The 17,554-nt window shown below is 44.6% G+C and overlaps 1 protein-coding gene across 50 annotated transcripts in view; it reads right to left on the bottom strand.

The window, feature by feature from the left end:
* TTN (titin) overlaps window positions 1–17,554 on the bottom strand; it is a 276,354-nt gene that overhangs the window by 32,984 nt on the left and 225,816 nt on the right. For all 50 annotated transcript variants that reach the window (XM_070798610.1, XM_070798811.1, XM_070798618.1 and 47 more), the window contains one exon: window positions 356–17,461. In XM_070798610.1, coding sequence (XP_070654711.1) covers window positions 356–17,461 — 17,106 coding nt within the window. The remainder of the gene's footprint in view (window positions 1–355; window positions 17,462–17,554) is intronic.

Here is a 17,554-nt window from a genome sequence, read left to right as displayed (position 1 = left end):
CAATTAAGTGATTAAATTTATCCCAAATTTATTATGGGTAAAAAATGAGGAATGAGATGAAGTGTTATAAAATATCATGTAATTTCTGCACATAAACAATATATATATGTACATATATATGTGCAGTCAAGTTCAGTTATACTTAAATCCAACATATCCATCTTAATCTATATAAATTTCTACTTTTTTTGTAAATCAATGAAAAACTTTCTCTATTAGTAAGAATTCCTTTTGTGCCATAGTATGAATCGCTTGAGGTGTGAACCAAAAGCATTTAAACAGTAATTAAAATGATTCACACTATTCAAGGAAAATGAATATGGATATGTAGATTTTCTTTGTTCTTAAAACATACCTGTTATTTTTACTCCTTCCTTCGTTTCGGCTGGTACACCGACACCAAACTCGTTTTCTCCAGAGACTCTGAAGTAGTAAATTGCCCCTTCTTGTAAGTTGGTAATTTTGTAGGAGAGGCGGTTACAGTTGTTGGTCACAGAGACCCATGCTTTCTTACTGGCCTCCCGTTTTTCTATGTGGTAGTTCTTCACTGGTGCCCCACCATCATTTTCAGGGACATCCCAGGATAATACTGCAGACTCTTTGGTGACATCATGTACAGTAATGTTGGCTGGAGGACCAGGAGAATCTAAAACTTTGACGACCAAGGTCAGTGAGGCAGCATTCAAGACATTCTGAATCATTAATGTATATTTTCCAGAATCATTTCTGTTGGCGTTTTCAATAGTCAGTGATGTTCGAGACTCTGTGGAGTCAATATAAGCTCTAGTGCGGAGGTCAGTGTCTGGTTTACTCCAGGAGACACTGGGTACTGGTCTTCCTCGGAAAGGCACAGTCATGGTAAAGGAGGCACCGGCCTTGACGATCAAGGTCTTCCTCATTTCTGTGTCAAGATCAAATACAGGTTCTTCTTCTCTTTCCTTTGCTATCTGGGGATCGGAGCTATCACTGGGATCACTAGCACCAACCTTATTGATAGATCTTACTCTGAAAACGTATTCGGCTCCTGTGGTTAGTCCACTTACTGTATATTCAGTGCCTCTTAAGTTCTGAATGGCAGTTTGCCAGTCAGTTTCATCAGATTTTTTGAATTCCACGGTGTATCCAGTTATTGGGGCCCCACCATCAAATAAGGGCTTAACCCAGCCAATAGTTATATTGGTCTTGCCCGAGTCCATGACATTGGGTTTGGATGGAGGAGATGGTAAGAACACAGGATCTTCTGCCCGAATTAGGGGAGAGCTTTCACTTGGAAGGCTCAGGCCTGCAGCGTTTTCTGCATATACCCGATATTCATATTCACACCCTTCACGAAGTCCTGTGGATTTCACTCTCAGATCATAAACTGGTTTTTTGTTTACACGTACCCATCGTAGGCTGTTTTTCTCTCGCCTCTCAACGATGTAACCAGAGATTTCGCTGCCTCCATCACTCTCTGGTCTTGACCAGCAAAGTGTCATGAACTCTTTGGTCACAGATGTAATTTCCAAAGATGTAGGTGGACTGGGAACTGTAAATGGATCAAGGGCCTTTACAGCCATGCTCTCCAGGGGCTCGCCAACACCATATTTATTAACACCTGTTACTCTAAAGATGTATTCATTGCCCTTGAGTAACTTGGTCACTTTACAAAATGTTGTCCTTAACTCTCCTTCACATATAGTCCAAGCAAGGCGACTTGTCTCACGTTTTTCTACAATGTAATAGTCAATAGCTGCACCGCCATCTTCTTGGGGTGGTCCCCAGGAAAGAGAGCATTTCTCAGCAGTGAGGCCGGTTATTTCAAGTGGTCCTGCAGGTGGGCCAGGCTTATCAAGTACCTTGCAGTTAACTGCCATAGACCGAGTTCCAGCAACATTCTTCACTGTTAGCACATACTGCCCAGAGTCTCGTCGGACACAGTCTTTCACTGTTAGCAAAGTAGTGTAGTCCGTTGACACAATTTCTGTTCTTGCTCTCTCTTCAATTTCTACACCATCCTTGGCCCAGGAGATTATTGGCAGAGGTCGCCCTGCAACGTCTGCATTGATCTTAAGGACCTCTCCAGCTTTGACAACAATGACATCTCGGAATTTGACATCCATCATAATTCTTGGAGCCTCAACATCGTCTTTAACTGTGATAGGTCCAGTGGATTCAGATGGCTCACTAATTGAGTCAGCAGCATTCCTTGCAAAAACCCGGAATTCATAACGTTGATCTTCAGTGAGTTCAGTTACTTCAAAATATGTTTCTGGTACATTAGTAAAGTTGCATTTCAGCCACCGGCCGTCTGGTAGTTCTCTACGTTCAATGATGTATCCGGTGATCTTAGCTCCGCCATCATAATGTGGTTTTGACCACTTAAGTGACACTGATTTCCTTGTGATATTTGTGACTTCAGGTTGTCCAGGAGGGTCACAGGGGTCTCTTGCAGGGACTGGCTCACAAGATTTACTGCATTTACCAATTCCAGCAATATTCTCAGCATATACACGATACTCATACATCAGTCCTTCATCAAGGCCGGAGACTTTCATTTGCGTATCAGCAATGAGGGTTTTATTTGCTTTTGACCAAAGAATGCTGCTTCTTTCTTTATACTCAAGGTGATAACCAAGTACTCGACTTCCTCCATCATTAACTGGCACTTGCCAGGTGACCAACATGGTGGATTTTGTGGCATGCACAACTTTAGGAGTACCAGGAGGACCCGGGGGGCTGAATGGATACTCGGCAACTACAGCAGAAGATTCACTGTAGGAGCTCTTTCCAAAGCGGTTTTCTGCGCAAACGCGGAACTGATACTCACTTCCTGTTACTAGACGAACTATTTTAATGGATGTTCTCGCAACTGCTTGTGAAACTACATGCCATGTTGTAGAAGTGGTTTCTCTCTTTTCAACGATGTAATTGCTAATCTGGCAGCCGCCATCATATTCTGGAGGATTCCAAGAAATGGTTATGTTGTCGCAACTAACCTCATCAATATGTATAGGTCCGGGAGGTCCTGGTTTGTCAAGCACAATTACAGTAATAGGAACTGTTACGGATCCAGCGCTATTTGAAACACATAATTCATACGTGCCAACATCTTCCCTTGAAGCTTCCTTAATTATTAGTGATGTTACAGTCTTTGAAGAAGAAACATTGACCCTGGTTGTCTCTTTAAGGGTCTGACCATCTTTTTTCCAGCTTACAGTAGCTTGAGGTCTTCCTTTAAATGGAACATCAATCTTCAGTTGGTCTCTGGCCTTTACGTTGAAAGTATTGAAAGGAAGCTCAACTGAAGGCTTTATTTCAATATCCCTTGCAATTACTGGCACTCCAAGTTGTCTTGGATCACTTTTTCCTTTTTCATTAATTGCAGCTACCCTGAAGATATACTCCTCTCCAGCAGTTAGGCCTGATATAGTTGCTTCTAGAGTCTTCACTTGTGTGCAGATGCTCCATTTTTCACTCCCTTTAGTCTGCATTTCAACTACATAACCAGTAATTTTGCTGCCACCGTCACTTTCTGGTTTCTCCCACTTAATTGTAGCTGTGTTACGGGTCACATCGACAAGAGTTACTCTTCCAGGTGGGAGGGGTGGTTCAGAAGCTTTAACGGGTTCGGTTGTTTCAGCTGGCAAACCAATTCCATATTCATTGGAAGCCAAGACTCGGAAGTAGTAAGAACACCCTTCTTGGAGATTTTCGATTTTAAAACTGTTCTTTGTGCAGTTGTTTGTAACAGTAGCATATGCTTTCCGTGTTGTTTCTCGTTTTTCGACAATGTAGTTTGTAATCTTAGCTCCGCCATCAATAAGCGGTGGTTCCCAGGCCAGTATCACAGAGTCTTTCTTCACTTCTCTTACAGTCAGATTCACAGGGGCACTTGGTGAGTCAAGAACCCTGACGTTTACAAAAGCAGTTTTAGAGCCACTGTTGTTTTCTAGTGTCAGATTATACCGACCGCTGTCAAATCTGGTAACGTTATCAATTACCAGCATTGTGTATGAGCTGGTCACCTCAATCTGGGCCCTGTCAGTGAGAACACCTTCGGCCTTTTCCCATTTCACTTCAGGTTCTGGGCGACCTTTGATGGTGACAAATAAGCGTAAGGTAGCACTCGCACGCAGAATGACCACTTTTCTGAGATCAGCATCCAGTTCTATTTCTGGTGGCTCTTGTCTCTCTTTAGCAGCAACTGAACCAGGTATAGTTGCAGGCTCACCTACGCCTTCAGAGTTGATGGCACAGATACGGAAGTTATATTCAGTGTTTTCTTTAAGCTCGGTCACTGTGAACTGCTTTCCTTGTAGTCCTGTTGGTGGAGTACACGTTGTCCACTCATCAGCAGTGGCTTCTTTGACCTCAACAACATAGCCCTTAACAGGCGCACCACCATCATAAATTGGTTTATTCCATGCCAGGGAGACAGAAGATCTGGAAGTGTCTGTCACTTTGGGATTACTTGGTGGTCCTGGTGGATACAGAGCATCACATGCACGAGAGAAGACAGAAGGCTCGCTGGGTTCACCCACACCAGCTGCATTTTCAGCAGCAACTCGGAATTCATAGGAATGCCCTTCAGTAAGGCCAGTTACCCTGAATCGAAGATCTGTTAGTGTCTTCTTGTTGCACTTGGTCCATCTAACGCCTTCCTTGTCTCTTTTTTCAAGAATATAGCCCTCAATTTCAGCACCTCCATCATCTACTGGGCGTGCCCATGTTACGACCATAGAATCTTTGGTGATTGCTGAGACTTCAGGTGGTGAAGGAGGACCTGGTGGTTTATAAGGATTACGGGCTATAACAGGCTCAGATTCCAGCGGGTCTCCAGTCCCATATTTATTCACAGCCATGACACGGAAAATGTACTCATTACCAGGAAGAAGTTTAGTGACTTTGTAGTTAAGGGCCTGCACCTCAGTTGAAACCTGGGTCCAAGAGAGTCTGCTGGTCTCTCTCTTTTCAATGATGTAATGTGAAATACTAGCACCACCATCTTGTAAAGGTGGGTTCCAAGCCAGGTAACATTTTTCAGCAGTAACCCCAGAAACTTTCAGAGGTCCTTCAGGAGGCCCTGGCCTGTCAAGTACCTTTACAGTGATGGGTATAGTCTTGGTACCACCAACATTGCTGAGTTTCAGGATATATTGTCCTCCATCACTACGTATACAATCTTTGACAACAAGGGTTGTCCTCTGAATAGTAGACTTGATTTCCATTCTGGCAGCTGTTTCTTCAAGCTCTCTTCCATCTTTTGACCAAACGATATCAGGGATAGGTTTGCCACGGATATCCGCTTCCAGGACAAAAGTCTCTCCTGCATGAACAACGATGACATCTTTATATTTGGGATCCAGTGAGGCATTTGGTGCGTCAATTTCATCTCTTGCGGTAATGGCGCCAGTACTCTCGGATGGTTCACTAAAGTTGCCAGCTGCGTTTCTTGCAATTACTCTAAATTCATATCTTTGGTCTTCCACAAGTCCACTCACTGTAAATTCAGTATCTAATACATTGGTAAAGCTGGCTTTCATCCAACGGCCATCAGGTAGATCTTTCTTTTCTACGATGTAACCTGTTATCTTGCTGCCACCATCGTAGGCGGGTTTCTTCCATTTCAGTGTGACGTTGTTTCGTGTAATAACGATGGCTTCAGGGCGACCTGGTGGGTCACAAGGATCACGAGCAACAAAACATTCTGACACTTTGCTTGCCTTGCCGATGCCAACAATATTTTCAGCAGAAACTCTGAACTCGTACTCAAGGCCTTCATCAAGCCCAGTTGTTTTGAATTTGGTGTCTTGAATGGGAGTCTTATTTAATTTGACCCATAAAATGCTGTTCTTTTCTTTCTGTTCAAGATGATAGCCGATAACTTTGCTGCCTCCATCATTAACAGGCTCGTGCCACTGCACAAGCATTTGATCTTTTGAGACGGATGTCACAAAAGGAGTGCCAGGCGGTCCAGGTTCTTTAAATGGATATTGTACAATAACCGGTTTAGAATCCAAGGGGGCGCTTTTTCCATACCTGTTTTCTGCAAAAATTCTAAACTGGTACTCACTGCCCGTTTTTAGTTTGGTTATTTTAATTGTTGTTCTTGCCACTGTTGCGGATACCATGTGCCAAGTGGTGGTGGTTGTATCTCGCTTCTCTACTATGTAGTTGCTTATCTGGCAGCCACCAGTATAGGCTGGAGGTTCCCAAGATATGACCACAAAATCTGCACTAACTTCATCAAACCGAACTGGTCCAACCGGAGGTCCAGGCTTTTCTAAAACGATAATACTGAGATTTTCGGTTGCGGTACCCGCACTGTTTGTTGCCGTTACAGTGTATTTCCCAAAGTCATCTTTGTTACTTTCTTTAATGTGCAAAATAGTTGAAGTAGCTGTTTTCTCAACATTGACTCTTGTCGTCTGTTTAAGAGGCTCGCCATCTTTGACCCATGAAATTTCAGGTCTTGGCCGGCCGATAACAGGAATTTCGATTTTAAGATCTTCACCAGCTTGGACACTGTATGTGTTAAATGGTAACTTAAAACTAGGCTGTATAGTCAAGTCTTTGGCTATGACGGGAACACCAAGCACTCTCGGATCGCTTTGTCCTTTCTCGTTGTAAGCCTTGACACGGAAGTGATATTCTTGCCCAGAACTCAAACCGGTAACAACTGCACTACAGACTTTGGATTCAGCCACGACACTCCATTTTTCTGTTCCTTTGGGCTGCATTTCAACAACATACCCCAGAATTCGGCTCCCACCATCATGTTCAGGTTTCTCCCACATCAGGGACGCACTGGTCTGGGACACATCAGTGAGTGTGACCTTTCCTGGTGGGGAAGGAGGTTCAGATGCTTTCACAGCATCAACAGTTTCCACCGGAACACCAATTCCAAATTCATTTTCAGCCATTACTCTAAAGTAATAAATGGCTCCTTCTGTAAGATTCTCCACTTTGAGGCTTGTTTTGCTGCATTTATTACTCACATTAGCATATGCTTTCCTGGTTGATTCACGTTTGTCGATAACATAGTTCTTGACCTTTGCACCCCCATCAATTAAGGGTGGGTCCCACACCAGAAGGACAGAATCTTTTCTCACTTCTTTGACTGCCAGATTCTGTGGTGGTCCTGGGGTGTCAAGAACTTTCACAGTTACAAAAGCAGATTTAGACCCACTGCTGTTTTCCAGCTTGAGAACGTATTTTCCAGCATCATTTCTATCACAGTTATCTATTGATAGTTGGGTATAGTTTGCTGCTTTTTCGATTTGGACCTTATCTGTGAATTCACCTTCCTCTCGAGACCAGGTGATCTCGGGTGTTGGGCGACCTTTGAATGGAATGTGAATTCTGACAGATCCACCAGCTCTTACAACGATTCCTTTCCTTAATTCAGAGTCAAGGTCAAGTTCAGGCGCTTCAAGTTTATCTTCTGGTTTCACAGTACCAGGAACTGCTGTAGCCTCACCTAAACCAACTTTATTGAGGGCACAGACCCGTACTTTATACTCTTGGTGTTCAGTGAGTTTTGAAATTTCAAATCGAGTGGCTTTCAGGCCAGTCTGGGGAGTAACTATTTGCCATTCTTCTTCATCTGCTTTACAGATTTCTACTACATATCCCAGAATTTCACTGCCACCATCATAGATGGGTTTACCCCAGGCAAGTGTAATTGAATTTTTAGTGGTGTCTACAACGTGTGCATTGATGGGGGGGCCAGGTTTGAACACAGGATCGCAGGCCTTATAATAAAGTGTAGCTGGACTTGGTTCTCCAACTCCAGCTGCATTTTCTGCAGAGACTCTGAATTCGTACTCATGATCTTCTGTTAATCCTGTTACTCTTAGCCGTAAGTCTGTAATGCGGCGTTTATTACATTTTATCCACCTAATGCCACTTCTGTCTCTCTTCTCTACGATGTAACCAATAATCTCACTTCCACCATCACTGTCTGGACGGTTCCAACAGACGGTCATGGAGTCCTTGGCTATGTTGGTGACTTCCAAGCTTTTTGGTGGTCCAGGAAGCACAAATGGGTTTTTCATGAGTACTGGTGCAGATTCCAAAGGCTCACCAGCACCGTATTTGTTGACAGCCATTATACGGAAAATATATTCATTCCCTTCTAAGAGTTTGGTAACTTTCAGAGAATTGGTTACAACCTCTGAAGCAACAACAGTCCAGGCAAGCCGACTTGTTTCTCTCTTTTCAACAACATAGTGAGAAATGTCACTGCCACCATCTTGAAGTGGTGGAGACCATGTTAATGTGCATTTTTCAGCGGTGACTCCAGTAACCTGGACTGGCCCTTCTGGAGGCCCTGGTCTGTCTAACACTTTTACATTTACTGGGAATGACTTAGAACCTGCAACGTTGGAAGCTCTTAAAATATACTGTCCACCATCAATTCTAATGGCATCCTTTACAATAAGTAAAGCCTTGAAATCTGTGTTCTTTATTTCATATCTAGCAGATTCTTCAATCTCCTTATCTCCTCTTAACCACTCGATGGTAGGCAGGGGCTTTCCGTGGACATCGGCTTCAAGCCTGAATGTTTCTCCGGCATTTACCACAATTGTGTCTCTAAACTTTGGATCCATTGAAATTCTTGGGAGTTCGACCTCATCCCTGGCAGTTATCGGTCCAGTACTGTCAGAAGGTTTGCTTACTGCACCCGCTGCATTCTTTGCAATGACTCTGAATTCATATCTTTGATCTTCAGTAAGACCTGACACAGTAAACTGAGTTTCAATGACGTTTGTGAAGCTGGCTTTCATCCAGCGACCCTCAGGCAGATCACGCTTCTCTACAATGTAACCCGTAATCACACTTCCACCATCATATGCGGGTTTGGTCCATTGTAAAGTGATTTCGTGTCTTTTAACGATTATTGCTTCTGGGGTTCCTGGTGGGTCACAGGGATCTCTGGCTACATAGCATTCGGAATTCTTGCTTGCCTTGCCTATACCAACAATATTTTCAGCATACACTCTGAATTCATATTCAATGCCTTCTTCAAGATTGACTGCTTTAAACTGGGTATCATGAATAATAGTTTTGTTGACTTTTGTCCACAAAATACTGTTTCTTTCCTTTTTCTCAAGGTGGTAACCTATGACTGGGCTGCCACCATTATTGATTGGTTCATGCCACTGTATAACCATGGAATCTTTGGAAACGGCTGTGACAAATGGTGTACCGGGAGGGCCTGGTTCTTTGTAGGGATATTGAGCTACAATCGGCTCAGATTCTAAGGCAAAGCTTTGTCCATATCTGTTTTCAGCGAATATTCTGAATTGATATTCTGTACCAGTTTTCAGTTTGGTCACTTTGAGTGTCGTTCTGGCCACAGTAGCAGAAACAACCTCCCATACTGTGGTGGTTGTATCTCTCTTCTGAACTACATAGTTGGTGATCTGGCAGCCCCCTGTATATAATGGAGGTTCCCAAGATAAGGTAATACTTTCAGCACTGACTTCATCAAATTTAACAGGTCCTTTTGGAGGATCAGGCTTATCTAGGGTTATAATTTCAATGGATGCTGTCTTCTGACCAACCACATTAGCAACTGTGATTCCATAATGTCCACCATCATCCTTATGAGTTTCTTTAATACTGAGTACGGTGAGGTCAAGTGAATCAGTGACGTTGATTCTTGTAGTCTGCTTCAGTGGAAGATCGTCTTTAGTCCAGGTAATAGTTGGCTTAGGACGTCCAGAAATGGGTACTTCTATTTTCAAATCTTGGCCAACCTGTACACTGTAACTGTTAAATGCAGGTCTCACATCTGGCTCAATGACCAGATCTTTGGCAACTATTGGAACTGCAAGAGACCTAGGATCACTTCTCCCCTTTTCATTTACAGCCACAACTCTAAAAAGGTACTCTTCTCCCTGAGTTAGGTTGGTAATTACGGCTTCAAGGGACTTGACTCGAGCGCACTCTGACCATTTCTCACTGTGTTTAGCTTGCATCTCCACAATATACTGAATGATTTTACTGCCACCATCATGTTCAGGCTTTGTCCAGCTCAAAGAGACACTGTTTCTGGTGACATCATCCACAGTGATTTTTCCTGGAGGTTGTGGGACTTCTGCGACCTTAACTGGATCATCAGTGTGGGCGGGAAGGCCAATACCATACTCGTTCTCAGCTGTGACTCTGAAGTAGTAACTACAGCCTTCTTGAAGCTGATCAATTTTCCAAGAATTCTTATGGCAGTTTGTCACAACTGCAGCATATGATTTCCTTGTGGCTTCACGTTTCTCAACAATGTAGTTTTTAATTTTGGATCCCCCATCCAACAGAGGAGGCTCCCATGTAATTGACACTGAGTCTTTAGTGATTTCTGTGACTTTCAGATTAACAGGTGGACTTGGTGTGTCCAGAACTCTCACAGTCACAAAGGCAGACTTTGTCCCACTGCTGTTTTCTAAGGTGAGAGTGTATTTTCCACTATCATATCGGTTGACATTGTCAAGAACAAGGGAGGTGAAGCTGCTAGTGCTGTCGATGATAGCTGCGTCTCGGATTTCACCATCCACTTTGCCCCATTTAACTTCTGGTGTAGGACGACCTCTAATAGGAACAAATAACCTTAAGGAGCCACCTGCCCTTATATTTAGAATTTTCCTCAGTTCCAGGTCAAGGTCAATGTCTGGTGCTTCCAGCTTTTCTTCAACTATAACAGGTCCAGGGACATCAGCATGTTCTCCCACTCCAGCTTTGTTAACAGCACAGATGCGGAAGTTGTATTCATGCTTTTCCAATAGCTTCTCCACTTCTATGTTTGTTTTATTGATTCCAGTTGGTGGAGTGCACATTGTCCATTCACCAACACTTGTGTCACATTTTTCAACAATGTATCCTTGGATTTCACAGCCACCGTCATATATTGGTTTGCCCCAAGAAAGGAAGACGGAAGATCTGGTAATATCAGTGACTCTGGGGTTGTTTGGAGGTCCTGGTTTATAAATAGGATCACAAGCCTTTTGATAAGCAGAAGGTGGGCTTGGCTCGCTAAGTCCAGCAGCGTTCTCGGCTGAGACTCTGAACTCGTAATTGTGATTTTCTAAGAGTCCGGTTACTCTCAAGCGCAGCTCCCCAATCAGACGTTTGTGGCATCTTGTCCATCTGATGCCCTCTTTGTCACGTTTTTCAAGAACATACCCAAGAATTTCACTGCCGCCATCAAATGCTGGTCTTTCCCATACAACAATCATCGAGTCCTTGGTCACTGCTGTGATTTCCGGAGCCTTTGGTGCATCTGGCACTACAAATGGATTCTTGGCAGTTACTGGCTCAGATTCAAGAGGTTCACCAACACCATATTTGTTGACAGCCATTACACGGAAAATATATTCATTGCCTTCAAGCAGCTTAGTAACCTTGCAGCCAAGAGTCTGTACGTTAGCGTCAACCACAGTCCAAACCAAGCGGCTGGTCTCTCTCCTTTCCACAATATAATTTATGATATCGCTCCCACCATCTTGGAGTGGGGGTTTCCAAGCTAGTGTGCATTTTTCTGCTGTAACTCCTGATATAACAATAGGTCCTTCGGGTGGCCCTGGTCTGTCAAGAACTTTGACATTGACAGTGACTGACTTCTCTCCTGCGACGTTTTTGGCCTTTAGTATGTAGCTTCCACTGTCAATGCGTATTGCATCCTTTACACTGAGACTGGTGGCAAAGTCAGTGCTCTTAATTTCTAATCGAGCCGTATTGGAGAGCTCATGATCACCTTTTATCCAGTGAGTGGTTGGTATCGGTTTGCCATGAATATCTGCATCAATCTTAAATAGCTCACCAGCATGCACCACAATTGTATCTTTGTATTTTGGATCCATGCGAATCTGTGGTGGTTCTACCTCGTCTCTTGCCGTTATTGCTCCTGTGCTCTCTGAAGGCTCGCTAAATACTCCTGCAGCATTTCGGGCTATAACCCGGAACTCGTATCTGTGGTCTTCAACTAGGCCAGTTACTTCAAACTGAGTGTCAATGACGTTGGTAAAACTAGCTTTCATCCAGCGGCCGTCGGGCAGTTCTTTCTTTTCAACAATATAACCAGTGATCTTGCTTCCACCATCGTAAGCGGGTTTCTTCCACTGAAGAGTCACGGAATTTCTTGTGACAATGATTGGCTCTGGCCTTCCTGGTGGATCACATGGATCACGGGCTACGTAGCTTTCAGACACTTTACTTGGCTTGCCGATGCCCACAATGTTCTCTGCAGAGACTCTAAATTCATATTCAATGCCTTCGTCGAGGCCAGTTGTTTTAAACTTGGTTTGAGGAATAGGTGTCTTATTCAACTTAACCCAGAGGATGCTGTTTCTTTCCTTGCGTTCCAAGTGATAGCCAATGACTTTGCTACCTCCGTCACTGACTGGCTCGTTCCAGTGTACTTCCATGCTGTCCTTGGAGGACAGTGTTACGAACGGTGTGCCAGGAGGGCCAGGGACTTTGAATGGATACTGGGCTACAACAGGCTCTGAAGTGAGGTAGGTGCTCTTTCCATATCTGTTTTCAGCTGCAATCCTAAACTGATATTCACATCCAGTCTTTAACCTGCAAGCTTTTATTGTTGTCCTTGCAACAGTAGCTGACACAGTCTGCCAGGTGGTTGTGGAAGTGTCCCGTTTTTCTACAATGTAATTGTTGATAGAACTTCCACCATCATACTTAGGTGGGCCCCAGGAGAAAGTAACACTGTCAGCTGTCACTTCCTCCATTTTAACTGGTCCCGTTGGAGGCCCTGGTTTGTCAAGAACGATAACATTAAGGGTTTCAGTAGCTTCACCAGCTGAGTTAGTCAGTTTAACGATGTAATGTCCAACATCTTCTCGGCACGCTTCCTTTATTGTCAGCAGTGAGTTATTTTCTGTGCTCTCGGCATTTACTCTGGTTGTCTGCTTCAGTGGCACATCATCTTTATGCCAGGTTACGGCTGGCGTAGGGCGTCCAGTGAATGGAACATCGACTTTTAGGTCTTCACCTGCCAGGACAGTGAAAGTAGTGAACAGGAGTTTGAAGGCTGGCGGAATGACAAGATCCTTGGCAATTACTGGCACACTCAGTTGTCTCGGATCGCTAATGCCCTTCTCGTTCTGAGCAGACACACGGAAAGAGTACTCTTCACCCTGAATTAATCCAGTAATAGTGGCTTCGGTGACTTTGACTGTGGCACACGTGACCCATTTGTCACTGCCTTTGCTCTGCATCTCTACGATGTAGCCTAGAATTCGGCTGCCTCCGTCATGCTCAGGTTTCTCCCAGGAGAGCGACACGCTGTTTCTTGTGACGTCCACCAGCGTTATCTTTCCTGGAGGCAGAGGTCGTTCTGATGCTTTCACAGATTCTGCGGTTTCAGCAGGCAGCCCAATGCCATATTCATTTTCGGCGAGGACCCTGAAGTAGTAACTGCAGCCTTCTTGAAGCTGGTCTACCTTCCAGGAAGTCTTGTGGCAATTTGTTGTAACAGTTGAATATGCTTTCCTTGTCGATTCCCGCTTTTCAACAATATAGTTATTTATTTTCGAACCTCCGTCAATAAGAGGAGGCTCCCATGTCAGTGTGACAGATGTCTTTGTGACCTCCTTTACCTTCAGGTCCTGTGGAGGGCCTGGTGTGTCTAGTACTCTGACATTGACAAATGCAGACTTGCTGCCTGAGCTGTTTTCTATGGTTAGTATGTATTTGCCACTGTCGAATCTGTTTACATTTCCAATAATAAGCAGGGTGTAAGAGCTTGTGGACTCGATGCTAGCTTTATCTAAAGATTCTCCGTGTTCTCGGGTCCACTTCACCTCAGGTGCTGGCCTTCCTTTGATGGGAACAAAAAGTCTCAGAGTGCAGCAAGCTCTTATGGTAACAACTTTGCGCAGTTCGGCATCCAGTTCAATCTCTGGAGGCAGCATCCTGTCTTCAGCCTTTGGAGTTCCAGGAACAAGTGCAGGTTCCCCAATGCCTTCAGAATTCATGGCATAGATGCGAATTTTATATTCCTGGTTCTCTGTGAGGTTGGTGATGGTGTAAGAAGTTGCCTTGAGCCCCGATGGTGGAGTGACGATCTTCCATTCATCTTCCTCTGGCAGGGCGATCTCAACCATATACCCAGTGATTTCGGAGCCACCATCATAGATAGGTTTGTTCCAAGCAATTGAAATGGATGATCTGCTTGTATCTAGAACACGTGGGTTACCTGGTGGGCCGGGTTTAAACACAGCATCACAAGCTTTATAAAATGGACTGGTAGCGCTTGGTGCGCTGATTCCAGCCCTGTTCTCAGCCATGACCCGGAACTCATACTCATGTCCTTCTGTCAGCCCAGACACTTTGTATCTTAAATCGGTAAGGGTCTTTTTGTTGCATTTCACCCAGCGTTGGCCTGCTTTATCTCGCCGTTCCACAATGTAATTGATGATTTCACTGCCACCATCAGAGTCAGGATGGCCCCAGCAGACAACCATGGAATCTTTAGTGATACTGGTAACTTCAGGGTTTTTAGGTGGATCAGGAGGTCCGTAAGGATCCACTGCAAGCACAGGCTCTGAGTCCAGTGGCTCTCCAATGCCATACTTGTTTACGGCCATCACACGGAATATGTATTCATTGCTTTTCAAGAGTTTAGTGACCTTCAGTTTTGTTACTTGGACTTCTGAGGCTACATTTGTCCATGCCAGTCTGCTGGTTTCACGTTTCTGAACGACATAATACTCAATTTTGGCCCCTCCATCATCCAGTGGAGGCAACCATGACAGCACACATTTTTCTGACGTCACTTCAGATACAGCTAAAGGTCCTTCTGGTGGGCCTGGTCTATCAAGAACTTTGACATGGAAGATGTGTTTGGCAAAACCACCAGGATTAGTTGCTGTAAGGGTATAGGCACCCCCATCCCTTCTCAGTGAATCCTTGTTTACCAGATTAGTAGAGAAATCTGCAATTTTAATTTCTAATTTCGCTGTGTTTTCAAGCTCCTTTCCATCTTTGGTCCATTCCATTGTTGGAGGTGGGCGACCTGAAACATCGGCTTCCAGCTTGAACGCTTCACCTGCTTTTAATGTAATTGTGTCCTTAAATTTGACATCCACCATTATCCTTGGGGCTTCAATGTCGTCTCTGCATGTGATAGCATCCGATGGCTCAGATGGTGGGCTAATAGCACCAGCAGCATTTTTGGCAATGACACGGAATTCATATGCGGCATCTTCGGTTAGTCCACTGACTGTAAATTCATTCTCTAAAATGTTGCTGAAGTTGGCCTTTAGCCACCGTCCATTAGGAAGATCCCGCTTTTCAACTATATAACTAGTAATTTTAAAGCCTCCAGTATATTCAGGCTTAGCCCATTTAAGAGTCACTGTGTGTCTAGTAATATTGAGAGGAACTGGTTTCCCAGGTGGGTCAATGGGATCCAAAGCTAAAATAGGTTCAGATGGCTTGCTTGGCTTGCCTTTGCCAGCCATGTTTTCTGCAATCACTCGGAATTCATAAGCAATACCATCTGTTAGTCCACTTGATTTGAAAATGTTGCCAGGTACTAATGCTTTGCTTACAGTCTGCCAGAGAATACCATTTCGTTCTTTCCTTTCAACGTGGTATCCTAAAATGGGGCTTCCACCATCAGAAAGAGGCTCGTGCCAGCTGATTGTTATTGAGTCCTTGGTGACTGCAGCCACCTGAGGGGTACCAGGAGGCCCAGGGACCTTAAATGGATAGTTGGCAACTACTGGTGCTGACGTGATGCTGGGTCCCACTCCGTATCTGTTTTGAGCTTTTACCCGGAATTGGTACTCTACTCCAGTAGTAAGGCGAGTGGCTTTGTAGGTAGTGCGTATAACAGTAGTCGCTAGTTCAACCCACGTGGTGCTGTCAGTCTGCCGCATTTCCACCACATAGTTGCTTATGGGTACACCTCCATCGTTCTCCGGTGGCTCCCAAGAGAAGGTGACAAAATCAGATGAAACTTCATCAAATTTGATTGGTCCAGTAGGTGGCCCTGGGATGTCATGGACTTGAATGGTGATGACATCACCAACCTCTCCCACGATGTTCCTTGCTGTTAATGGGTAGGGCCCACTGTCACTTCTGACGCACTCGTTGATGTTTAAGATGGTAGAAGTTGCTGTATTTTCAAAATTAACTCTCTGTGTCTGTTTAAGGATCTGGTCTCCTTTCTTCCATGTAACCGTGGGCTTTGGTCGACCGAGCACTGGAATTTCAACTTTGATGTTGTCACCAGCTTTAGCGATGACTAATTTCTGATAAATGCCACGGAGATCCAGTTCTGGAAGCATGGTCTGCTCCTTGACAATGACGGGTCTGCTTTCTCGAGGGGCACTTCTCCCTGCGCTGTTCACTGCCATTACCTGGAAGGTGTATTCTTCCCCTTCGGTCAGATTCTTCACAACACATTCCAACCCCTTCACGGTTGTGATGTGGGTCCACTGGTCAGAGCCTTTTCTCTGGGCTTCAATCACATAGCCAGTGATCTTACTGCCCCCGTCATGTTTGGGTTTAGGCCATGCCAAGCTGACTGTGCTCTTAGTTATGTCCATAATGTTAAGACTATCTGGTGGTGATGGTGCTTCGGAGGCCCTTACAGGCTCTGTTGTTTCCGCTGGCTCGCCAATTCCATACTCATTTTCTGCCATCACTCTGAAGAAGTATTCACATCCTTCAGACAAGCCAGTGACTTTATAAGTACATTTATGGCACTTCGTGGTGACCGTGGAGTAAGATTTCCGTGTTGCTTCTCGTTTCTCCACAATGTAGTTTGTGATGCGTGAGCCCCCGTCTATCAGAGGGAGGTCCCAGTGCAGGGTGACACTCTCCTTTGTGATGTCAGTAGGTCTCAGGTTGAGGACAGGTCCCGGTGTGTCCAAGACTCTGACATTAACGAAGCCACTCTTCTTCCCAGCGGGGTTTTCTATGGTCATCACAAATTTACCAGTGTCATATCTGTTACATTCTGGGATGATCAGGAGCGTGAACGACTCTGTATTTTCGATGTTAGCTCGGTTTTTAAGGTTGATATCATCTTTGGTCCACGTCACTTCAGGGGCAGGTCGACCTTTAATGGGCACAAATATTCTAATACTGAGTCCTGCTCTCACAACAAGAGTTCTTCGAAGCTCAGCATCTAGTTCGAAGTCAGGGGCCATCTCCCGTTCCACAATTTCAACATTTGGAATCACTGCTGGCTCCCCAACACCAGCATCATTGATGGCACTGATTCTAAAATTGTATTTTTCTTTAGTCTCAAGATCAGGGACCACAAACTCAGTGATTCGGAGGGCCGTTCCTGTTGTGTCCTTTATCCAGCCCTCATCGCCTACTTTTTGATGCTCTACGACATAGCCAGTGATTTCAAGGCCACCGTCATAATGAGGCTTGCCCCATGCCAAAGAAGCAGACTTCTTGGTAGTGTCGGTGACACGTGCGTTTGAAGGTGGTCCTGGGGGATCTGGAAAGGAAACAGGCACAAAAATGTTAAGGGTTTGGATTTGGTAAAAATTAAATACCAGCACTCCCCAAAGAGCTGTGTTGAAAAAGATAA

Source organism: Bos indicus, chromosome 2 (assembly GCF_029378745.1).
Source record: "Bos indicus isolate NIAB-ARS_2022 breed Sahiwal x Tharparkar chromosome 2, NIAB-ARS_B.indTharparkar_mat_pri_1.0, whole genome shotgun sequence".
Taxonomy (NCBI): Eukaryota; Metazoa; Chordata; class Mammalia; order Artiodactyla; family Bovidae; genus Bos; species Bos indicus.
This window is presented reverse-complemented; position numbering and strand designations above follow the sequence as displayed.